The sequence below is a fragment of the Rattus norvegicus genome, chromosome 12 (genome assembly GCF_036323735.1).
Source record: "Rattus norvegicus strain BN/NHsdMcwi chromosome 12, GRCr8, whole genome shotgun sequence".
Taxonomy (NCBI): domain Eukaryota; kingdom Metazoa; phylum Chordata; class Mammalia; order Rodentia; family Muridae; genus Rattus; species Rattus norvegicus.
Genome location: NC_086030.1, coordinates 36,556,694 through 36,581,872, shown reverse-complemented (window position 1 = coordinate 36,581,872; position 25,179 = coordinate 36,556,694). Strand labels below are relative to the sequence as shown.

At 47.6% G+C, this 25,179-nt stretch overlaps 1 protein-coding gene across 4 annotated transcripts in view; it reads left to right on the top strand.

Annotated features, from left to right (window-relative positions):
• Tmem132b (transmembrane protein 132B) overlaps positions 1-25,179 on the top strand; it is a 263,981-nt gene that overhangs the window by 173,349 nt on the left and 65,453 nt on the right. For all 4 annotated transcript variants that reach the window (NM_001134536.2, XM_039089430.2, XM_039089432.2 and 1 more), the window contains 1 exon segment: positions 3,618-3,804. In NM_001134536.2, coding sequence (NP_001128008.2) covers positions 3,618-3,804 — 187 coding nt within the window.

The window sequence follows — 25,179 nt, the reverse complement described above, 5'->3', positions numbered from 1 at the left end:
TTTGCATAGCAACTTGTGTTCATGTTGATGCTTGGGACACATTTTTTTCCGTGATTTTTTTTTTGGTGGGGAAGGGGAGAAGATTAAAATAGAGTCACTCATTTATTCAACTAATGTTTGGGGAAGGTATGCTTGGCTCCCAGCTGTCTTTTAGGTCTTGGCTCAAATGTCGACTCCTCATGAGGCCTTGCCTTCCAAACCTACCTCCAGTGGTATTTCCTAATTGTAATTCCTGGTCTCTCTTAAAAAGTTAAACTGACTGCTGTACATTGTCATCTCTCAATTTTTTTAAAAATTGAAAAAAATTATTTCCTGAAAGTTTCACGCATGTATGCAATGTATCTTGCTTAAATCCATCCCTTACTCTACCTCTAACTTTCCCCAGGGCTCACTATCTCATTTCCCTCTGCTTTCCACCGGGGATGTGATGCTACTAGCCGCTTAGAGCTTCCTACACTGACCCGTGCACAGTGACAAGACTGGAACCAGGAATCGCAAGCTGGTTAAACCATCTCTCCCTCATTTTTCCAGCGTGTGTTCTATCACAGAGAGAAATGAGTCTAGGATTGTGGTCTGGCTTGCTGATTTGACTGTTGGCAGAGCAGCTGCCGTACAGTTCTTTATCCTAGGGGTGGGGCGTGCGTGCGTGCGTGTGGGTGCGTCAGACTGGAGCAGCTGTCCATCCAGGTCCACACTGCGTTTGCTGCGGGTCATCCGCAGATCCCATCTCGGAGCACTCAGTTTGATTTTCGCCCACTTCTATTTGCATTAATGTCCAGGAAAAGGGTTCGGAGACGAAGCAAACCTAAGGCCACAGACAACCTGCGGCATCTTGTCTCTAGAAAATCTCATCTGGGTGAAGTTGCTCCCCCTCCCATCTCCGTTTGCTGACTCAGAACTATTTACAAGTTGGCAGGGAGAAAAAAAAGCCTATATAAATGACAGGATGTCACCCCCCATTTTATTTCCCCCTCTTTCTCTCCTTTCTCCCTTCCCCCTGCCCTGCATCACCACAGTGGTCATTGTGAGTGACACAGGGACTCCTGTCTGGATGTGGTCCTTGGGAACGAGCTGATGGGTTGGTCCTCCCCAAGACTCCTTTTCTCATATATGTTTGAGCTGCAGTCATACTGTGCACCTCAACTCTATCTTGGGAGTCCGCAGGGACTTAGGGATGGGGCTAGCCTGTACTGCAGGGTGATGCTTCTCTTAGAGATGGGGTTTCAGGAAGAAAGTCTTTCTGCACGGAGACGTGTGCTCCAGCCCGAGGTGCTGTGTGCTCAAACCTGCTCAAATCAGACACTTCTGCACATTCCAGCCCCTGCCGCATACATTCACACTCTTCACGCCCACTTACATCTATACCCATCCCCCAAATACACACGCCTATACAAAACCCACCCACACCCCACATGCATACACGTTCCCGGACATGCCCACACACTCTCCCATAAGCCACGCATGGGCACCTCATGGTCACTTGTTAGCTGCCCAATGCCCACCTCGTGGCTGGCACTTGGATGCTCATTCCTTAACAGCACTCACCATTATTAAGCCGAGACTCCATGAGCTCTTTTCTCAGTTTTTCAAAGCTTATCAAGAGTGGCTCCGGAGCAGGTAAAATTAATAGTTATGAGCCAATTTCCATATAAATGAACTTATTAAAAACTACCCCAGCTGCCTGAAGTAGAAGATTTCTTTCTGGTTTGAGGAAAAATGCTTAAAAACATTAAAAAAAAAAAAAAAACCTAAAAAGCAAATAAAACCCTCGCAGCTGTGACTCTGTCTCGACTGCCTTTCCATCCATTACTGGTTGGGGGCAGCCTCTGCATCTGGATCAACTCACAGGCTGGACAGTCAGGGAGTAGCAGGGAGGTACATGGGCAACCGTCATGTCTCACCTGATAGGACTGGCTTTCCTCCTTGTTCACCTCAGAGCCAATACATGATGGCTTTAACAGGGATGGCACATGGATCCTTCTTCACTGCGCCATCTCTGGTTCCTCAAAGTTAGCCACCATTATTCAATGCTTAGAAGGAACCCCTTGGTTCTCGGAGAGAGCGAAGATTCCATCTTCCAGGATAGATTATCCCTTACAGGAGACCCATTGATGAGTGTCGCTTCATATCCAAGTACTGAATGCGGTCTTTGGAACCTCTTGGGATAGGAGGACAGCCTAGAGTTGAGTGTTCCTTGTGCCTTATAGAAGTCATTCAGGCGGGGGGGGGGGGGGGGGGAGCTGTCCATGGTAAGATTTCTCTTGGTGAAGCAGCAGGCTGCAGGTTCTCTTTTCCCCAGCGTTTTCCTTACAGACCGAACACTGGGACACCAGATGAAGAACTCACCAGGCTTCATGAGGCAGGACAGAGGTATTGAGCCCCTTTTAGTCCAAACAGATCCATCATCAGAGAAGGTGCAAGGTGGCCTGGGGGACTCAGGTTGTGGGGAGTTGGGGAATTAGCTTCCCTGCTGACATCTTCCTGGGGTCTCGGTCAAAATGGATACAGGGAGTTGGCAAGATGCTCACAGGATGGGATCCAATCACAGACCCAGGCTGGTGGCTTTTTAAGTCTTCTCTGTCTTTGGTAAATGATTTCCAGTGCAGTAGCTAGCCTTCGTTTTCCGAGAGCCCTCATGTGCAGGAGTGTGTATGTATGTGTGTGGGGATGGGTAAGGGTGTGAGTGAACTCATGCAGGTGTGTTTGTGTTATGAATTAAGGCAGATAGGTGGTATTTCTGCATATTATATTTAATCTAATTTGGGGCTGATGGAAAGTCTAGCATAATCCTCCTGTCAGCCACAGTTTCTGTGATAATCCGTGTAACCTGTGTCAGCCTTTCTAACCATTGATCTCACGTTGATCCCATAAACCCACAAAGTCGTCACCATTCTGTAAATCCTGGAGAGTCTGAGCCAGGGATTCATGGGTTACAGAGAAACTGCGCAGACAGAACAAGATATATGCCTGCTTGACTGCAGGGTGGGGAACCTGTATCAGAGAATTCTTGGCTTTCCCAAATGTGGGCTGATGGCTCTGTGGTGTGTGTGTGTGTGTGTGTGTGTGTGTGTGTGTGTGTGTGTGTGTGTAAACTTGGCACAAGCTAGGGCCATCTAGAAAGGTGAAACCCTTATTGAGAAAATGCCCCCATAAGATTGGCATAGACATTTTCTTGATTAATGGTTGATGTGGGAGGGCCTAGACCGCTGTGTGTAGTGTCATTCCTGGACCAAGCAAGTCAGTAAGCAGCGTTCCTCCCTGGTCCTCTGCTTCAGTTCCTGCCTCCAAGCTCCTGCACTGACTTCCTTTTGTGAGTGATGGGCTGTGAACTGTCTGCTGAGATACTCCCAACCCCCACCCCAAGTTGCTTTGTGCAATGGTGCGTGTAACAGCCATAGACAACCGAGACAGGCCCTTGCGCAACAAAGGGCATCTCTTCCTTAGGGAAGGGTTGCACACCCACTCTGAGGTGCTGCCTCCCATGAGTATCTGTGAGTGAGTCTCCACCCACTCTAACTCCTCAGTGACAAAGAGGACCGTGTCATCCGACTGTGTCCTTTGTTTCCTGCAGATTCCCACACTTTTACATCAAACCCTGCTGTATGTCTGTTTTCCAGGGCAAACGGCTCCTTCTATGAGATTCTGCAAGTGGACTTTGGTGTTGAAAACAGCAGCGGCCTGGCTGGGGCCCAGCAAATCACCTGGCAGGTAGAATATCCAGTGGAAGACTCCATGAGTGAACTCTTCGTCTCTGAGATCTTCATCAGCCAGACGACCTTTGTGGGCATCGTCCCTCTCACCATGGTAAGATGAGCCGCGAAGGAACTTCCTTTGAGTATATTTTGTTTTTGGTTTTGTTTTAGTTTTTTTTTTCTTCTTCATCTTTAGGGATGTGTGGGTGCCCCTGAGTGTGTGTATATGTAGAGGCCCTAAGGCTTATATCAGGAATCACTCTTTTTTCATTGTATACACTGAGCTGGAGCCTTTCAGTCAAACACAGAACTTGCCAATAATGCCCAGTCTCTTGAGCCAACCCGCTTTGGGGATCCTGTCTGTGCCTTCTCGGCCTAGAATAACATGTGGGCCACCTTATCCGCCAGGTATTTGCATGGGGTTCTGGGGCTCCGAACGCCAGTCCCCACACTTGCACAGCAAACGCTTTAGCCACTGAACCACGCACCAGCTTCTCCTTGGAACAATTAGATCACACAAAGAAACACGGAGTGCCTTTGAGCCCATCCTCCCTTGCACACTCAGTGTGCACTATTTGGACAAGGGAAATGCACTTAAGTGGTGTTTTATTTACCTGCTTTCCATAAGGGCTCCTGGGAAGCCTTTTAGGGTTTACGGTATGAGACTCTTTTCATTTGTGGTGTTGCCAAGTGGCTCCTGGGGACCTCTCGTCTTTTATTGTCTCCATCTGTGTTCAAGTCGGGTCCAAGTGCTACATGTAGAGAAGATGGTTTCACTGAAGTGTGTCAGGACTGTGTGCTGGGGACAGAGGCTCCTGATTCCCAGGAACTAGACCCTTGTCACTTGGCCTGCTCTGAGAGTCCCCAGGTGGCTCTGATGATTGGCAAAGTTTAAAATGCAGATGGACTGAAAGAGCCTTGTTGGGAATTGACTGGCTGAAGCTGGACAGAGTCCCAGAGCCCATTAAACTGCCCACATGTCTGCCCCGTTGGCATGGCAGGTTTGACATTTCTCCTCCCTGAGCATGTCTGGGATTCTGTTCACATTAGGCTTGGGAGCCACATTGAGACCAGGATCCTGGGTAGAATTCCAGAGCCTCCAAAGCATGGTGAGGGTGGGTGCGCATTAGAAATGCTAAATATTTTTGGACTTTCCTATCCTGGACCCAAATGTGGGGGGGAATCCACATTCAGATATTCTGGGTCCCCCGTGGTTAGCTGCTGAACTCGTGATTCCATCTCAGCTGCCAGTCAACTTGGTTTTGGAGATCAGTCTCATCTTAGTGACCCACAGTGGCAGCCACCACTTGGCAGGACATCACTTGTGAAGGGGCAACCTGAGTTCCAGGGGGGAAAGCAGGGATTTCCTGCATCTTTCCCCAGGAACTCATTCTCCAGCTCAACCTGCACGAGGTTAGCATGACTGATCTTGTCTCAGGGCCCTTGTGATTCTCCCCATGTATAATTGATACCACCCGATTCCCTACAATCTCTGAAGCCTGGGATGGCATGCACCTCACTGTCCACAAAGGCAGTGCCAGTTCCCCGGGGGAACTGTGGAGTGATGTGTTCTTGTCTGTCAGAAAGGTGGACCCAGGTCAGGACGCCAGGGTTGTAAGTATAGTCCTCAGGCCACAGGGCCGTGCCTGTTTTAGCAAGTAAAGCATTATGGGTACAGGAGCCCACTTAGGATGAATCACCTGCGGCTACTTGGGTGCCACGGTGAGGTTGCATACAAGCAGGCAGGAATGCATCTCTGGTTTGAGTTTAATTTTAGCATGCTGTAATGAGTAGAAGTTGGAAATGAATCCTGAGAATGTGACTGCTGGGGGGCTTTGGGGTAAATCTCATCTCCAGCCTCAGGGCTCACTTCCTAAGGAGGTCTTTATTGATATATCCTACCTTCTTTGGCTAGAGATTCCATGTCCTCTCTCATGATGAATAGGGATAGGCTAAACCTTGGGGAGAAGGAGCTGGCTGAACACAAACGAATGAAAAAAGGGAGAGCACACCAGCACATGGCTGGCCAGAGTGGTCCTTTCCATAGCCTTTCTCTCACGGCCGCTGCATGGCGGGACAACATGCCTCCCATGTAGACAGATGTCATGCAGGTCCTATGGGGGTTGTTTCTCTCCCTCGTCTGTCTCCAGTGCCTCCTCCTAGAACATTTTGAGGCTCCTGCATCCCCTAGAGGTGCCAGTTTATCTCTCGTGCATCCTGCTCCGCTGTGACTACTTGCAACTCTCCACGTGGCTGAGTTCCACTCAGGGACACTTCCCAGCTTTTGATGTCACTTGCTATCGGCTGGAAAGTGGAATGGCTGAATTTGTCATGTCTTGGTTCCCTGTGTAGGGCTCAGGGTGACTCCAGGTGGGGAGCGAGGGATGGCTGAGCTAGCTCAGTGGAGTTTCCTAAGGGTTTGGGGAGCAGTTCTAGGTGGTGTCTACCCTCATTAATATTAATATTGTCACTTACATAATTGTCAGTATGCTAATTGTCACACACAGGGAGAGCTAACACATGGGAGAACAAACACAGGTTGCCTCTCCGGCTAGGAGGTGGTACTTCTCCTGGAGCTTTGGATGTGAAATTTCACCACAGGCTCGAAGTGTGTGACCATTTGGTCCCCAGCTGGGGGTGCTGTTTCAGGAGGCTATGGAGCCTTTAGGATGTGGTGTCGAGCTGGAGGGAGTGGATTGCTGGGAAGGGATGGCCTTGAGGTTTATTTCGCTGCCCTGCTTCCTGCCCCTCTGTGCCGAGATGTGAGAGTGGAGGTTTGCTCTTCTGTGAGCACGCAATCTGGCCACACTTCCCTACGTTCTCTGCCATGGTGGATTATATCCCTCCAAGCCATGAGCTGAAATGAGTCTGTCTCCCGTCGACCTGCTATATCTAGTTACTTTATCGTAGTGGTGAATGAAGAGACTGTTCTTAAAGACCAGGTGACTGTTGTGTGTGGGCTTTTACTGGGAAGACTCAGCACACATGGTTCCTTACTCAAGATGGGGGACCCACAATAGACAAAAGTCATGACTGCACCAGAGTCTGACATGGGGAACTGTTTCTATGCTGCTTACTAGTACTCTTCCCTGCTGAAACCTCCTGACCACCTCATAGTCCACATTGTCCCCAGTACTACTGTCCTCTATGTCCCTACTAGGATGGCCCATTAGGCCCTGATTAAAGCATTCAACCATGTTCTAGTCCAAACTCCCAAAGGCTTCTACATTTCTCCAACAAACAGCAGTTAGGTTCATCACAGCAATACCCAACTCCTGATACCAACTTCTGTCTTACTGTTCTTTGCTGTGAAGAGACACCACAACTGAGGAACTCTTAGAAAACATCCAGGTGTGGACTTGCTTATAGTTGCAGAGAATTAACTGTTATTGTTCCAGTGGGAAACATGGCAGCAGACAGGCAGTCATGGTGTTGGAAATGTAGCTGAGAGCATTATGTCCTGATCAGCAGGCAGAGAGAGAGAGAGGGGTGGGGGAGGGAGAGAAAGTCAGAGACACAGAGACAGAGAGACACAGAAAGAGACAGAGAAACACAGAAACAGAAACACAGAGAGAGAGACAGAGACAGAGAGAGACAGAGAGGGAGAGACAGAGAGACAGAGAAACACAGAAACTACACACACACACACAGACAGAGACAGAGAGACAGAGACAAAGAGGGAGAGACAGAGAGACAGAGAAACACAGAAACTACACACACACACACACACAGAGTCACAGAAACAGAAAGACACACAGAGAGACAGAGAGAGACAGAGATGAGAGACACAGAAAGAGACAGAGAAACACAGAAACAGAAACACACACACACACAGAGACGGAGAGACAGAGAGACAGAGAGGGAGAGACAGAGAGGGAGAGACAGAGAAGGAGAGACAGAGAGGGAGAGACAGAGAGGGAGAGACAGAGAGACAGAGAAACACAGAAACTACACACACACACAGAGACAGAGAGGGAGAGACAGAGAGACAGAGAAACACAGAAACACACACACAGAGTCACAGAAACAGAAAGACACACAGAGAGACAGCGAGAGACAGAGACAGAAAGACACAGAAAAAACACACAGAAACAGAGAGACAGAGATAGAGAGAAAAGAGAAGAGACAGGGGCCCCTACCATGGGCTTTTGAAACCTCAAAGCCTTATTCCCCAGTGACACACCTTCTCCAACAAGGTCATATCCTCCCCCCAATCTTTACCAAACAATCCCACTAACTGGGGACCAAGCCTTCAAACATGTGACCCTGTGGGAGCCATTCTCATTCAAGCCACCAAAGGAACCAATAAATTTATTGGGGTTACTAACAGGGGTGTGGGTGAGGGGTTTCTTATTAGAGCAGGGATAATCCAAAAGCAGCCACCTTACTGAAAAAAAGCTGGTGACCACTCAAAGAAGCTGCAACCCTGGAGCTGTCTGCAGGACTTGACGTCCGCTGGATAGTTACGAGTCTTCCCAGGCAGCTCAGCAGGCCAGAGTCTACTCCTCTTGCAAAGTGTTGACTGCTTTTAAATCTTGGGGAGGGATCCTCCTGAATCTTCTCCTTCCAGATTCCCCAGACATGTGAAGTTTGCTTGCTTTCTGGGTCTCATGAGTCTCCTGGACTGTTCCAGAATATACAACACACGGGGAGCCAGGCACGACCATAGGATGGGTGGGAATTCAGTGTGCACCAAGATTCATCTACTGTCAAGGAAAGCCAACGAAGACTTGGGAGGTGCAGTCTGTATGATTCTTTTTTTTTTTTTTTTTCGGAGCTGGGGACCGAACCCAGGGCCTTGCGCTTCCTAGGCAAGCGCTCTACCACTGAGCTAAATCCCCAACCCCCGTCTGTATGATTCTTAAAGGTGATCGATGCTGACCAGGAAGTCAGGGAGTCCTTCAAGGCTGAGGAGCAAGAAGATATTTGGGGGAGCATTAGCAGGTGTGTGTGTGTGTGTGTGTGTGTGTGTGTGTGTGTGTGTGTGTGTGTAAGTCCAGGGCTGCAGATGAGGTGGTACAGCTGCCATTTAAGCACAGGGAAGGTGAGGGTGACGAAGAAGGCAGCCATGTTGGGTTCATCCGTATGCTATAATGTCAGAACTCTGGTCTAGTGTCATCGTTTATTTGTCTGGTTTATTGGATCACAATAAATTTATCACCCAAAAAGTTTGATCAGAGTTTTGTGTTCTCCCCCTCATGGAAGGTTATTACCTTATAAAAGGATCTGGAATAAGTCTCTTCTGTCCCTTTTCCTAAAGGCTAAAGCCTTTCTGTCATGTGAAGATTTTTCTCTAGAGGACACAGCCACAAGGCACCATGTAAGAAATAAAGAGACCAGACCTTCACAGAGAACAACCCCAATAGTAACCTGATCTCATCTTCAAGATGTAGGATGAAATTTCTGCTCTTTATAAGGTGTCTAGCCTCAGGTATTTTGCTACAGCAACACACATGGACCAAGACAACTGGAATACACTGAGAGCTTATATTATGTCATGTTAAGGTAGAATTATCAATTATGAATATCAATTTGTATAGCAGGGTTGCTCTTGCCATCAAGAAGATTAACAGGTGCCTTCCCAATTCCAGCCCTCGTGGTAGCTCATTTCTGTTTGTGCCTGTTTGGATCTGTTTGTGCAGTGATGGACTCAGAGGCTCACTGGGAGAGTTCTGTGATCATTTAGCCATGTCTGCCATCAGGGCAGTAGTAGAGGTAACATGGAGATCTGCCATGTTCTAGTCTTTCCATCTAGCCAATACATTGGGGCATTGTAGGAAAGTCTTCCCACCGCCTGCCTGCCATCCTCTTTGCTTAACAGGATCCCAGCATAGTCTTTGCCCTTTCTTTGACTGGCCACACCCATATGTCCTCTAGGTAAGCAGGGTCCTCCCCCCCCCCCAGCTCAGGGTAATACATGGATTAACCCAATCCATCAATGGATGTCATCCATTTGCTGTCATCCACTATCTTATGGTGTTGTTCTAGCTAATAAACCCCCAGGGGACGTCTACTGAGGAGTTGAGAGAAGGAGCTGCCTCCTATTGACTTCTTGATATAAGTCATGGACCTTCTGTCCCTGGCACAGTGGTGTGAGGGATGAAGCCACTGTCCCTTGAGAGGAACTGCAGGTGTTTTGGGATGGTAGAGCAGAAACAGAGAGCCTGGTGTCACCACTGCTGAGAACTGATATTCCAGCCCTAGCCACCTTGACTTGGGGACTATAAATGCCCCACTTCGAGTTGGCCATAGGCTTCGAAGAAGGGCTTCCATGGAACTCTTTCATGGTCCCGTATCTTGTCCCTCAACCTAGTTCTCACCCTTTACACACAGGCACAGAGGAACAGAGGTCCCCTCCTGTTGCTCCCCGAACCAGGCTACCTACCCGTCTCTCAGTGCAGGGATGTGGGGAAGTGTTTCTGGCTTTGTCTGTGACAGGGTTAGCAGTCAGTGGCATCTGCCACCCATAGGCTCTCATGTCCAACCCTCCCAGAACCCTCTGAGAAGGTGTGTTATCCCGGCCTTTAATCCAGACTTATTCAAGAGAGCTCCTTCCAAGGGTCTGTGATCCCGCATTGGGTTAGATGCTGTGAATGCCCATTGGTTGTGGTTCAGCCTTGGCTTCATGTTAGATAAATATACAGCTTTGGGGGTGTCACTGAGAGGGCTGAGAAGAGACCCTAGGTGGGGAAGCCAGTGTGTGGCTGGTGCAATGGTCCAGAGAAGCGATTTTACCAAGGGCAAGTGCTGTGATAGTTTACTCATTCATTTCCATCTGTCTGTCTGTCCATCCATCTGTCCATATGTCCATCCATCCATCCATCCATCCACCCATTCACTCATTCACTCCTACTGATCCATCAATTAATATACCTATTCACACATTTATCCATTCACCTATCCCTCTATCAATCCATCAGTTGATTGATATATTCATTGGACCATCTGTGTCTCCATTGATTTATTCCTCCCTCTATAGATGCAGTCATCATTTTATCTGTTGATCCACCCACCCCCATATCCTTCCATCTGTCCGTTGACCTACCCCCACCCATCTATCCATCTCTTCATTCATCCACTGATCTATCATTCTCCATTTATCTCTCCATAAATCCACTCATTGATACAGCTCTTCTTCCATTGAGCCATCATCTATCCCTCCATTGATTCATCTGATAATTTTCTTTATGAATCTGTCCATTGATCCACCCACCCACCTAGTTATTGTTCATTGTCCATCCATCTGTAGGCCAACCCATCTATTGATCTTTCCATCAACCCATTCATTTATCCATCTATCCATCCACCCATTGGTCCTTCTATCTATCCCTCAGTCAGTTGATTGATCCATCCACTCACTCACTCACCTCCATGCAGCAAACACTTGTATAGCATACGCTGTGCATTAAACTTATTGCTCTCTTAGAAATAGGGAGAAAATGGAGCAGGTGGGAATTTTGAGTTGGATTCAGTAGGACATTGGAGACCATTTTGTCTAACACCTTCCCATCTAGAAGATCAGTACAGTTGCTCCCAAGCTTCAGAAGTCTCCCCTAGGAGTCACAAACAGAAGGGTCACAGCCCTGGACCCTGACACCACCTTCTGTAGCAATTATTGCTTTCTGCCTCTTCTATGGGTCAGAAATACTAACAAATGTACCCATTTCTCTTCTTGCCTTTGCTTTTACACCTTTCTGAATGCACACACTTCCTCTTTCCCATCCACACTGTTCCTCCTTTGGGTTTTCTGTCCAACTACTAAGCTTTGAGCATGGAGATTTGTTCCTGTGGGTGGCTTGGAGTTCAAGACAGCATCCTACCATTCAACTCCAGTCCTTAAAACTAAAAAGTCCCAGTTCTGCACATGTAGACAAAAAAACACATTATCTTTCAAGAAGGTTGGAATAAAAAAAAAATGAACACACTCTGTGAGTTTCCAGGCAACTGGAACCACGGGCTGAGCAAAGGCAGCGAGGAGATAATCAGCCCCCCTTTCAGTCACGCTGGCTGAACCCTTCGAACACAGCCTGGGCACAAATACCTCTTTATTTCCAATGGCGTTTGGGTGCTGGCGGTGCCAAGCGCCATCCCAGAGGATGGTTATGAATAAGGCAGGCAGGGTCCTGGCTCCTCGGCCTGACAGGGTACAGATTCAGATAGTCCTTCATTTCAGAAGTCAGGAATGCTCAGAAGACTCAGATGAGCAAGGCAGAGACTGGGGACAGGCTGGGCAGCGCTGGAGTGACGGGAAAGGAGCCATCCTAAGGACTTAGCATTTGCTCTGAGTACTAGATGAAAAAGAGAGAGCCAGCCATAGCACGCTGTGGAGGAAGAACATTCCAGGCGGAGGGAACAGTACATGTCTTCAGGCAGAATTTAAGTAGGACAAAGAAGGCTAGTCAGCTGCACTGTGGAGGGCAGCCAGAGAGGGTTAAGGACTCAGAGACCATAAGAGAAAGGCAGGATAGAGGCTTTGGGTGTTGGTTGACATTGGCTCCCAGCTCGGGGGGGACTTCTTTTATCAGTTTCCTCTTGCTACTGTGACCAGTGACCTCCAGTAGAGTGGCTCTCACAATACGAACTGACCTTGCAGCTCTGGAAGTCAGAAATGGTCCTTACACAATAAGATCAAGGTCTTGGCAGGGCTGAGTGCTTTCTGGGAGGTGTGTGTGTGTGTGTGTGTGTGTGTGTGTGTGTGTGTGTGTGTGTGTGTGTGTGCAGAGGATCTCACTCAGGGTGTGCTTTCTAGCTCACATTGATTGCCAGCATTCCTCTTGGTTGTGGCCCCCTTTCACTAACAGCATCTTTTCTTTGACATTTCTGAGACTGGTCCTCCAGTGTCTCTCTTGGGAGGACCTCTTGCTCACCTAAATATGCCCTAAATGATATGAGGTCAACTCCTTCCCCCTGCAACCTGACGTAGTCACGTCATCAAAGATCCCTTCTGGGGGCTGGGGATTTAGCTCAGTGGTAGAGCGCTTGCCCAGGAAGCGCAAGGCCCTGGGTTTGGTCCCCAGCTCCGAAAAAAAGAACCAAAAAAAAAAAAAAATCCCTTCTGCATGTCCCGGGGTTAAGGCATAGGCATCTTTGGAGGAGGAAAGCTTTTACTCCTTCAACTTCAGTGGCTTTGGACTGCCACCTCGTCAGACCCACTTAGCAACCTGCAGGAGATGGGGCTGCAACACTTGAATTCTGAACCTGGGACTTAGATCTGCCACAGCCCAGTCATGCCGTCACTGACTGTAGGGAATGAGGTTCTGTGTGCCAAGTCTTACAGGCTCCCTCGGCTTCCCCTGGACTCAGCTGCAAAGCAGCCAGACAGGGGTATGGGCTGCACTCGGCCTATCAAGACGACAGCAGCTCACATTGTCCTTTGTGACTTTCTTGAACCATGACATCCTAAGCCTTATTAGATAAGGATTGGTTTCTTTCCTTAAACCAAACCTGTCTGAGACACTGCAGGAGACCACACCTACTGATGGCAGCTGGTGCCTAAAAATGAACTTCAGGCAGGTCTGGCCTCTAGGTTCTCTTACATCGGGCAGAACAGAGGGTCTCTGCACACGGTAGCACACAGTGGCTCCCCCTGATCCAAGAATCTCAAAGCTGCAATGAGCAGTTTTTAGTGGTTGGGGACAGTGCGTGTTCAGCGAATGCCCTTTAAAAGTGGCTACAGACAGAAGGTGCATGCTTACAAATGCAGGTATATAGCACTGCCACAGTGGGGCATCGTCCCAGCACATAGCCCCAATGAGATTTGGAAGTGTCCCCCTCCTTACCCTAGAGGTCCCACCACTAGGCTGAGGTGTCACTCCGTCCTGGCATACATTAAATATACAACGATCCAAGAGGATTGCTTTGGGGAGGGTAACTGCTACCCGGTGGAAACAATGGCAAGAGCCCATCATGATGTTTGGAGTCCCCTGTGTCTTCCTGAGAAAGCATTTGCCGGTGTGTAATTCCTGAAGGTAAAAAGAGTGGGGGAAGAAAAAAAAAACAAACAAAACCCTGAGCCAGCTAAGCAAGCTCTGGAGACAAGCCAGGTTGTCAGTCAGAGGCACAAAACGGCAGAATCCAGGCACTTTCATGGCAGAGACACGACAAGACAAATCTTTAAAGGCTCTGTCAATAGCATTAATATTTATGTCCTATCCCATAGACACGGGCACGGAGCCGCACATCCTTCAAAGACTTCTGCTCTGGAATTGTTCGGCTTTTTTTGGGGGGGGGGGCAATGGGTCTTGAATGATGAAAGCCGGAGCGATTATGTGCAGGATCACATCCCTGCCTCGCACCCCCTAAAAGGCAGCAAAAAAGAGTCGGCAAACAGTGTTTTGAGACAACGATTTTCTTGAGAAACAAAGAAAAGCCTTCGGCTGCTGACAGGTCAGCAGGGTTGTTGATTTCAGCTTGAGCTGTGAATAGGTAAATTTTCCTGGCGTCCCAGGCCTGAGAGTCCTGTGGAGAAACAGCGCAGGGCTCTTCACCAGCAAATGACTTTGCCAGGCTGTGCACTGGTCCAGGAGGGGAAAACGAATGGAGGAAGCAGAGAGAGGGGGATTCCTGCCGCTCACTGGCCAGAGAGCCTAGCAGGATCTGTGAGCCCCAGGTTTAGTCATGGTTTGAATATGCTTGGCCAAGGGAGTGGCACTATTTAGAGGTGTGGCCTCGTTGGAGTAGGTATGTCACTGTGGGTGTGGGCTTAAAGACCATCACCCTAGCTGCCTGGAAGCCAGTATTCTAGCAACCTTTAGATGAAGATGTAGAACTCTCAGCTCCTCCTGCACCATGCCTGCCTGGATGCTGCCATGTTCCCACCTTGGTGATAATGGACTGAACCTCTGAACCTGTAAGCCAGCTCCAATTAAATGTTGTCCTTATAAGAGTTGCCTTGGTCATGGTATCTGTTTACAACAGTAAAACCCTAACTAACATATACCCTCTCTCAAAAAAAATATACAGAGCAATGATATAGTGTTGTAAAGTATAGAGGAAGACATTAGACAAATTGTCTGGCCTTTACATGCACACATGGATACCAGCACATGGCATGCACACATGGATACCAGCACACGGCATGCACACATGCATGCATGCACACATGCCTAGTCTCAGTTCAAATCAGACCTTGCATCTTTCCTTAAGCCGTTTACCACTTTATCTTGTCTGTGGAAAGGATCCCCCTGGTACTTTAAGATGTGGGCAGAAGGAAACCACAGATGCCCAGTGTTTACCACATACATCTCCAGTCAGGGTCCAAAGCCATTTCTTTATTTAATTAAAAATATTACGCACGTAGATATTTTGCCTGCATGTGCAGGTGTGCACCGCTTCTGTGCCTGATGCTTGAGGAAACCAGAAGGGGGCATCAGAACTCCAGGAACTGGAGTTAACAGGGAGTGAGCCACTGCGCGGGTGCTGGGAATTGAACTCAGGACCTATGAAAGAGCAGCTCTTAACCACCGAGCCATCTCTCCGTCCCCTTGTTCCTTGCGTTTTGCGATTAACCAAGGCAGTTAAATTAGAAGTGTTTGATAACATGTGGTATGGCCACTGACCAACTGGAAGACACGCAGCTTGTAGAGTTACTGAATCTCCCCTCAGCCCAGGGTATGTGTCAGTCCCGAAGGGATCAATCAGCCGGGAGATGCTCCAAGGTATAATGTTTGCCTCATCCACTGAGGAGCCCAGCAAACCACTTTATAGATGGCTTTAATTCCACAAATGGTTGGGCTGATATTTTTTTTTCCCATTTGGCTTTTACTTTTTTTGTTATTTTTCTTCCAAGGATAGACTTACAAGTGACAGCCCCCAGAGTCCCCACCAGGTGGCGCTAGCAGATCAAGTTGTATCCACAGGTGTCTACCCTACTCTAGTCTCTCAAGTCTCTCCAGTGACCTGAATTCTCAGGAGCCTTTTCAAGGATCCAAGTCCCCAACCATCAGCAGAGGAAAGCTTCGTCCTCCTCACCAGAGCTCAGCACAGTCCTGGCTACCAGCATCTGGCTGCTTAGATAACTGTTTCTTCCTTGGCCAATATCCCTGCCCTATGCAGGGGTCCAACCCCTCCAAACCGTGGCTGTTCTTATTCTAAATAATGAGTGCTTATAACAAAAAGTGCAAACAAAATAGGGGGATAAAAACCAAGCCACAGCATGTCCAGTGTGACCGCCAGTCTATTTCAGACGGATACTACAGGCATAGTCCAGGTTCACACTGTGCAGGGTCGTGCCTGCTTGACTGATGCTGAGGAAGCAGGTGCCATACTTGATCAAGAGTAAAATCCTCCATTTTATATACTTAAAATAAGGTGAAGGAATCGAGGGTGAAATGTTTAACCTCCTCACCCTTGCCTGTGCCTATGCAAATGCAAAACAAACAAACAAACAAAATTGTGATAAAAAGCATTAATCAGCCCAAGCAATGTTGGGTTTAAGGAAAAGAAAATCCCCTGCTGTGACAAAGGGGGCAGGATTTAACCATAAAGTTTATGGTTAGAAACAGATCAATGACTGGGGACAATATCTTAATTTTACTGTTATCAACGGTGTTAGGGTGATTATGGCTGTCTCCACTCTGGCTGTCACTGTGTATGTGTGTGTGTGTTTGTGTGCGCGCGTGCGCACACGTGCACGCATGTGTACATGCATGTATGTGAGGTAGCACACTTCAACTGTCAATCTTTAGATGCTCCACCTTTAAACATTTTTATGCATGTGCAAGTATATCTTGAATGTATCTACCATTACACTCCCCTCTCCGACTTTCCACGGGACCCCTGACACATCTTACCCTGAATTGTAGGTCCTCCTTATCTCCTTACAAGCCACTGAGTCCATCCTTCCAGCCCTTGGCAGAATTTACCCTTTGCATAGAAACTGAATGCCCAACACATTAGCCACTAGCTAGCTGTGATAGTTTCAATTAAAATTAATACAAAACTTAGCTGGGTGATAGTAACACATGCCTCTAACGCAGAGGCAGAGGCAGGTGGATCTCTGTGAGTTCAAAGCCAGCCTGGTCTACAGAGTGAGTTCCAGGATAGCCAGGGCTGCACAGAGAAACCCTGTCTCAAAACAAAACAAAAAAAAACAAAGAAAGGAAGGAAGGAAGACTGAAACCAAACCAAAGAAACAAAAATTAATGCAAAACAAAATATGTTTGCACTGGCCACATCTGAAGTGCAAGGTGGACAAATGGGACTGGTTTTGTCGTCCTCAGTGCAGATCCAGAACATTCCACCAGTGGAGAGGGTTAAGCTAGACAGAATTCTGACCGTGGGGGTGAATTACACCTTTAATCTCATCGCACTTCATTCTGCTTAGATAATTTATTCGTTTCATAGATAACTAATAAAATATTGAAATGACTATTATATAATTTATGTATGTGTATTTACCCTGTCAGGCTTGATTACACTCACGCTCTTTTGTAGAACTCTTGAGATTAATGCATTATTCAGTGGGTTAGTTACTTTCCTCCTTGCTGTAACAAAATACCTGACAGAAGCAATTTAAGTTAGGAAGGCTTTGTTCTGGGTCATGGTTCGAGACCACTGTCCCCCAGTGTAGGAAAGGCATGGTGGCAGGATGGTGAGACACAGGGTCACATGGTATCAGTGGTCAGGAAGCAGAGAGAGACGAAGAAGGAACCACTCACTGTCTCCTTTATATGCCATCCAGGACCTCAGCCCATGCTGCCTGCATTCCGAGTGCATCTTTCCATGTCAGTTAGCCCAGTCTAGAAACTTTCATAGACACGCCTAGAGGCTTGTTTCCATGGTGATTCTAGATCAAGCCAAGTTGACAGTCAATCTTAGCCATTGTAGCCTGCTTCCACATCAGGGCCCCTCTGATTTGATCTGTTCTGGCAGGACCTGGCCTCTGGTTACTAATTCCCTTTCTCATTGAGACCTCTCTTCTTCCTCTTTCCTTTTCCTCTCACTTAATGATATCTTGGGGGAGGAGAAACAGGTGCTATTCCCACTGGTGTTGAACCTTACACATGTGATGGACTGTGAAGGGCTGTGGATCTCCAGGGCTTGTATTCAGTCCTTCCTTCCCAGGCTGTGACTAGGGTCTGTGCACATCAGTGGGATGGGGCCACCGATGAGTGGAGGAGCCTTTATTTCTGGCATCATGGATGAGACCAAAGCTCGCTGCCTGGAGATGGAAAGAACAGGATTCTGCTTTTCTAAAGTTTTTCTTTAATAGGACAGGAAGGGTTTCTATTCCCAGGCTGAAGACTAAGTCTGAAACTCCGGCCAGCATCCTTGGGTAGAGTGATGTGACTCCGTGTCTCAGAATAGAGCCTAAACGGCTGCTGGATCCTCCTCTGAGACAGAAAAGGAGCTAGAACATTTAGAAAAGACTGAGAAAGGCACCCCACCCCCATGGATTCTGTTCATTCCTAATGGGTTTATCAATCTTTTTCATTACATTCAGAGCCACTGTGACTGGGGAAAACACTGCTTTGGTTGGTGACAGTCACGAGGTCCCATCCTTTCTGCAAGGGGAGCTGTGTGTGGAGAGATGGACCACGGGTGGGAGTTTTCATCCCCGATCCCCACTGGACAGTGACTATCCAGGCACAAGAAGCCCACAGGGACAGACAATACAGTCTGTTTTCTCTGGCTGTGTTTTCACCCTGAGATTTTATAGCCATACCAGTCTTTCTTGCAAGTGCCTTTGGGGGCCTGTTTTGGGGATCATATTCAGAAGGCAGCATGGTAAATCCAGGATGGCTTCCCTTGGAGGGCTTGTGTCTGGAATGGAAAGGAAAGAGCTGTTTCCACATACTAAATGCCAGCATAACCTGATGCTATTGTGTCTCTTTATCCTGCTGAAGAGGAAGGATGCAGATGCCCAGTTGCTGAGTCAGCAGGATGGCAACAGCCATGGTAACCGTGTGGTTACCAGTCAGGGCAGAGCAGGAAATGATGGTATGAGGAGGTGCTGTTTCCACGAACTGAAGCTGTCAATTTCCCCAGTGTATAGAGTCAGGAATATGAACTGGAGTCCCAGTAGGCTGGCAGGTTCTGGGAGCTTTCTACTGGTGACCATCTTGTCTCTTAGAAACCTGCTGAGGATGGTACCATGGACAGAGGCTCGCAGAAGCCTGCAAGGCCCCCAGCTGTGCTGCGAATGCATACTCATGCTTAGCATCCAGTTTCTCTGGGAAACAGGTTGTTGTGGATGAATGAAGACTTCACATCAAAGGAGAGAGGGAGGGTGTGGGAGCAGGAAAACTGTCCACCTCCCTGTCTGAAGTGAGTGTTGATACTCCTGAGCCCCACACTTTACTCAGGGTTATCCGTCTCCAGATTTCAATCGAAAGATGGACCTGTTAAGTTTTTAATTGCCTCAAGTTTAAAACGATAATTTTCTTAGGTTCTGGTTGGCTGATCCCCCTCTCACACAGCTTGCATAGTAAGATGCCGGTCTTCACTATCAGATGGCTCAAGTTCAAGCTCAGCACACTCTGTGCTCTGTGGTGCTGTGTGTCTTCCGCAGTGTGTGGATGGAGCAGTGGCCCCTGCTTTTCACTGTGGAACAAGGATTATGTAAGTTAACATACATGAGTGCTGAAAACATCACTTAGAATGCAGATGACTATCATATCTATCTATCTATCTATCTATCTATCTATCTATCTATCTATCTATCTATCTGTCTACCTATCATTTTATCCATTAATCTATCTATATACCTATATCTATTATCTATCTATCTATCAATCATCTTTTCCATTTATCTATCTACATACCTATATCTATCAATCATTTATGTATCTATAGTCTACCTATATCATCTATATATCATCTCTCTATTTATCTATCATCTACTTATCACCTAGATATCTATAGGTACATATGAGAGCTTATAACCCTACCTGGCGTATCATCTGTACTCAGTAACTGTCACTTTTTCTCCCTATAGCTGTCTACAGCTACCAAGTGATCATTTGGGAATGATTCTTCCCATGGGTAAAACCCGATATCTAGCATGGAAGGCAATAGTGTTATGGCCTCCTGAGATGGCCACAGCCTGACCCCTGGATCCCATGGCCAGCATTTTTTCTTTGTAGCAAATGTTCAATCTCTTGGTGTGTAGGGTGTTTGCAGTTATCCTGAGAGATCAGTAGGCACACAAGTATCCTTTAACACCTAGTGTAAGAAATATAATTACTAAGGGAGATGCATGTGTGTGTGTGTGTGTATGTGTGTGTGTGTGTGCTTTAAAAAGTGTTCAAGCATTGAGCAGGTTCCTGTAAGCGTGTTGCAGAAGAAAACATTCCAGAGAGTACATCAATCTAAAACTACAATACTTCCCAAGACTCCAGGTAGCAGAAAGGCCAATTAGAGTCCTCTCTGCCTTTGCTTTTCTGAGGGCCTTGGAGGTCTTATTGTTGGTCTGTGACCTTCCATTCCTTTGGTTGTGGGATCATGTTGCAAGGAGAAAGGAGGGACAGGGACAGGAGGGCTGGCTGAGCCTGTCCCTGGCTGTTTCCATGCAATGAGACAGAGAGGCAAGAAGAGGTGTGGAGCTGTTGGTTTCTTCCTGGATGGAGAAGTCTCTGGGCCACTTGTCCTGGCTATTTTGAGCAGAGACATCTAAGAGGTTGAGTGCTGAAGAGACAGCAGAGGGCAGTGTTCAAGGACAGTGGTCGGGGCCAGTTGGATCTTGGGTTTGGTCAACTTGGGTTCAAACCCTTGCTTTCCTAAGTCCTAGCTGTGTGACTTGGGAAGGTCTTCGACTATCTCTGAGCTCCAGTGTCCCCACCTACTTTAGAGACCTTCTGCATAGGTGACACAGCATTGACATAGTTCACTTTGGCTTCTAGCAGCCATGTCTTGATACAGAACATTCAGACTGTATTCAACATCAGCGAAGGCATGAAAATCCCCTGATTTGGGGGCCCAGGGATGATCATCCTTCAAGGGAAACTGAGGTTTGAGAAAGGTGACTTTTTTTCAGCTCATTTATATTGTTCTTGCTTTGGCTCAGAATATATGTATTTGGCAGGAGATGAGCTGACTTAAGAACTCACATCTCTCGAATGACAACTTTTCCATGATGGGGAATAACCATGTGTGTGCGTGAGTGTGTGTGTGTGTGTGTGTGTGTGTGTGTGTGTGTGTGTGTGTGACCTGTGCACATGATGGTGGCTGCTGCCAGGTGCTGACTGCTGTGCTCAGTGCTCCTGCTGCCAAAAGCCACCACCTCAGGCAGGTCCCACAGTCCTTTATTAGAAGCAGACCAATGAGTACTTCTTAAGTAGTTAGCTGTGAGGCAGTCATGTGGACAGGGGACACGTGTGTCTCACTAGGCCTTCCTTCTTATTCCACTGCCAGCTGATTAAGCCTTGGTCCCTGGCTGAGTCTGTGACTCTGTCTGAGCTCCAGTCAAAGGGCGTCAGGGCACCGAGAACCAACCTCTCATGGAGTGAGACCTCTGTGAATTAACTTCGACAGAGGCATTTGGTTTTGGGAACTGGCTCTAGGCAGGGACTTTTGGTAATCTTGGGTTGAAGAGGTTCTAGGAGTCTCCCTTTGTGTCTGCAGATAGAACTTTTCTTCATGTCATCCTCTGCCAGGAGAAGGTCCTACCATCTATTCAGTTGCTGGGAATAAAAATCTGTACGTCACTCTGGTGTTCCTCTATTCCCATCCATCACCATACCCGGGCCGTCACTAGCCCTGGTGGTTTCCAACCTCCCTAACACACCACTGCAGCGTCCGCGCACACAGACACCATCTGTTACCCGGATGACTGTCACGGCCTCCTGTGGGCCTCCCTGCTCCATTCTGCTCCTCTTCTGGTCCACTCTCCACACCCCAGCCAAGCTCTCCGTTGATTGACAGACAGTCTCCTCAGGCTTCCTATGGAATTTGCTGTGACACTTGCTGTACCTATGAACTCTGTATAGCTCTGCATGCTTTTCTTCTGTGCACCTCCCCCTCCCCACCCCCATCACTTCTTATTCCCACTCAACTATATCCCAGCCTGGGTTAGTCAGACTTGTCATCACCATGACAAAATAACTTCCTGCGGAAGAATTCATCTTGGCTCATGGTCCATGGTGCATTGTGTTGGGCTCCTTGGGTTTGGTTCCCATGGCGAGACAGAACATGGTGGCTGGAGAACGGGGTAGAGGTTACCTACTTACTTCATGGCAAATGGGAAGCAGAGAAGGACAGGGGCAGGGGTCAGCAGAGCCTTCAAAACATGTTCATTGGTAATTAATGGATGCCGAGGAGGGGTGTCTCTTCCGCTGCTGTTGCCACTGATAAACTTACCATAGTCGTGCTCTAGCATGAACTAACCTCCCAGCTACCCTTACACAATTCTCATTAATGGAACACACACACACACACACACACACACAGACACACGCACTCACAGAGCTGGGCACACACATATATACTACAGACACACATACATTCATACACATTCCTACATACACACATACACACATGTATACATACATGCACAGAAGCACACATGTACACATACCCATACATACATGTATACATACACACACCAATACATACATGCACAATACACACACATACACCCCCCCAAACACATATATACACATGGGGAGAGATGGGCACACAATATACACTATACATACATACACATATACCTGCATACAAATGGTTATATACATGCATACAATATATACATGTATACAAACATGCACACAAATGCACACATGTACCCACACACCATACATACATGTACACATCCACAATCCATCCATACATGCACAATATATATACATACACACATCACACACACCAACCACACATACATATACACATGCACACACACACCACATACAAATGTATACACACAGAAAGATGGGCACATACATGTACATAAGCATACATATACATGTGTACATATATATACATATATACACATACATACACACACATACATACACATACATATACCTGAAAGATATGAAAACTTGCTAGAAAAATATTTTCAGGAGTAGGGATGAGAGAGGGTGAAAACAACTAAAATTCACTTTATATGGGTATAAAATTGACAAAGTCTAAACATAAATTAAAAAAAACCCCCAACAACAAAGATCCCCAGCAACTCCCAAAGCAGCCATGTCTGCAGTGAACTGCTTCCTCCTGTGGGACTCCCTCTTCTAAAGTTTATAGAACCTCACAAAATGTTCGTGGGGACCAAGCCTTCAGCATGTGAGTCTGTGGGGACATTTTAGAATCTAGCCACAGCCACCTGCCCTCTCCGTTTCCTGAGATGGACCATTCTTAATCTCACCACAAGGCCATGGCACAGACCTGCTGTGCCCTACAGTATGGCTCCCTGTGCTTACACAGGTCACAGGGCTGGTAACTTCCCTTTCTTGGAGCAGCTCTACAGTCTCCAGCTGTCCTCTGTGGTGTCCAGCTTTGCTCTGTCCTTCACAGAATTAGCATTAACCAACACCACCTAGTCACACTGGAGCTTGGCAGAGGACTAACTTGCTCTCCATGAGAGTGTGAGGGTGGAGGGAGTGGCCAGAGTCTGAGGGTGGAGGGAGTAGCCCTGTTCATCCTTGTTCCCGAAAACCCAGGTAAGCACTAAGTGAGAGAGGTGACCCACCTAGAATTTCAGCCTTGGGAAGTAGAGACAAGGGCTTCAAGATTATTATGAAAATAATCTTGTGGTTGTGGGGTCACCACAACATGAGGGACTATATTAAAGGGTCACAGTGTGTTAGGAAGGTTGAGAACCACTGAGCTAGAGGAACATAAATGGGAGGCACCTGTGCTCGTTCACAATCTATTGTGGAGGAAGGAGGAAGACCGACAACCCCTGCAGTCAGACCATCCCCAGCCGCCTCCGCTGTAGGACAGTGGTTCTCAGTCTGTGGGGCGCGACCCCCTTGGGTGCGCATGCTCATGCTCAGGTCAAAGCGTCTATGACCTTTCAGGAACATCCTCCGGGTTACCTTGATCAGAAGCGCTCTGCCTGGGATGGCAACTTGACTTTCCTGTCATTGCTAATTGGCCGCGTGATGCTCAGGCACGTGGTTGAGCTTCGCTGCTTTATGCCTTCTCTCTTGAAAGTCTCACACATTGCACTGAAATGAGTTGTCAACCACTTAGCAAATCCTCCTGAGTTTCTGACTGATGGGAGTGAGAAAACTGAGCACCATGATGGGATATCCTGTTTACAAATGCTTGGTCCTTCTGGAACGTTTCAGATGTGCTGTGATAACTGTCAGATCACTGTCAGCTCTAGCGGCCCCCAGAGCACACTCGCTTACCCTAAACACCTCCACCACTGTGCAGTACTGGGCTTCCCCACCAGGGGCGCCTATGGGACACACGGAGATTGCTACTCATTTCCCAGAAAGTTCTACTCTCCAGCTAGTGGGTCGCTTCCTGTGCTTACTAGCCATGGGCCAGCACTAGCCAGCGTCACCCAGCACAGATCTACACCATGCACTGGGCTGCAGATACAACCCCATGAGGTCTGAGCCTCAGCTTGGACAGAAGGGTGACCTTCTCAATTCCACACCTCCATCAGCCCTGCAGGTGAGAGCTGATTTTTCTTCTGGTCATTCTAGAACATTCTTTTATGCTCCTTTAATTATTATTTTAAATCCCATTTAGTAGTCACCCGTCTTTTTGCTAGTAATGCTTCTTTTAATATACTTGAGAAAATCATTTCTAGACAGGGTGTCACGTTACATAGGGTGACCTTAAATTCTCTGTGTAACTAAGATTGATCCTGAGTTCATGATCCTCCAGCTTCTACTTCCTGAGTTCGGATAGACATGTGCCAAGTTCATTAAATTACGCTAAATTTTTATTTGCTTATTTGAATGTATTTCTAGTGTTTTGCTTAAATGTATGTCTGGGCACCACATGCATGCAGTGTCCACGGAGGCCTGAAGAGGGCGCCAGATCCCCATGGAATTGGAGTTACAGGTAGTTGTCGGCTGCCCCGTGGGTGCCGGGAAGCGAACCTGGACCCTCTGTGAGAGCAGCTGCTGTTCTTACTCTCTGAGCCATCTCGCCAATTCCCTAAACTACCTTTTAAAATAAATTTTTAGTTAGCATACAGAGAAATGGGGTCTTCTCTGTGTGTGTGTGTCTGTGGGTCGTGTCTGTGTGTATGTATTGGTTTTATTCACCCCCATAACCCTCTCCTTTCTTTTGCTCCTCCCCCTCCTTCCTGTAAATGGTCCTCCCCCCTGCTTTCATGCCCCATGCGTATCCCATCCATTGCTCTTGCTTGCCCCCCCCCCCCCCTTCTTTCTACAACAGCATCCTACAAGGTAGCCAATCCTATCTTAAAAACTTCCTATGAAGTTGCAGGTGCGCCTGTCTCCTGACCAGATGGGGCCATTACCACACGTGGCTTGTGTTAACGTTTCTAGTAATGCCTGCCACCTTCCAGCAGTATGGGTTTCTCACAACCAATTCATTCTTGGGAGACTTAGCGAATAGGACAGCA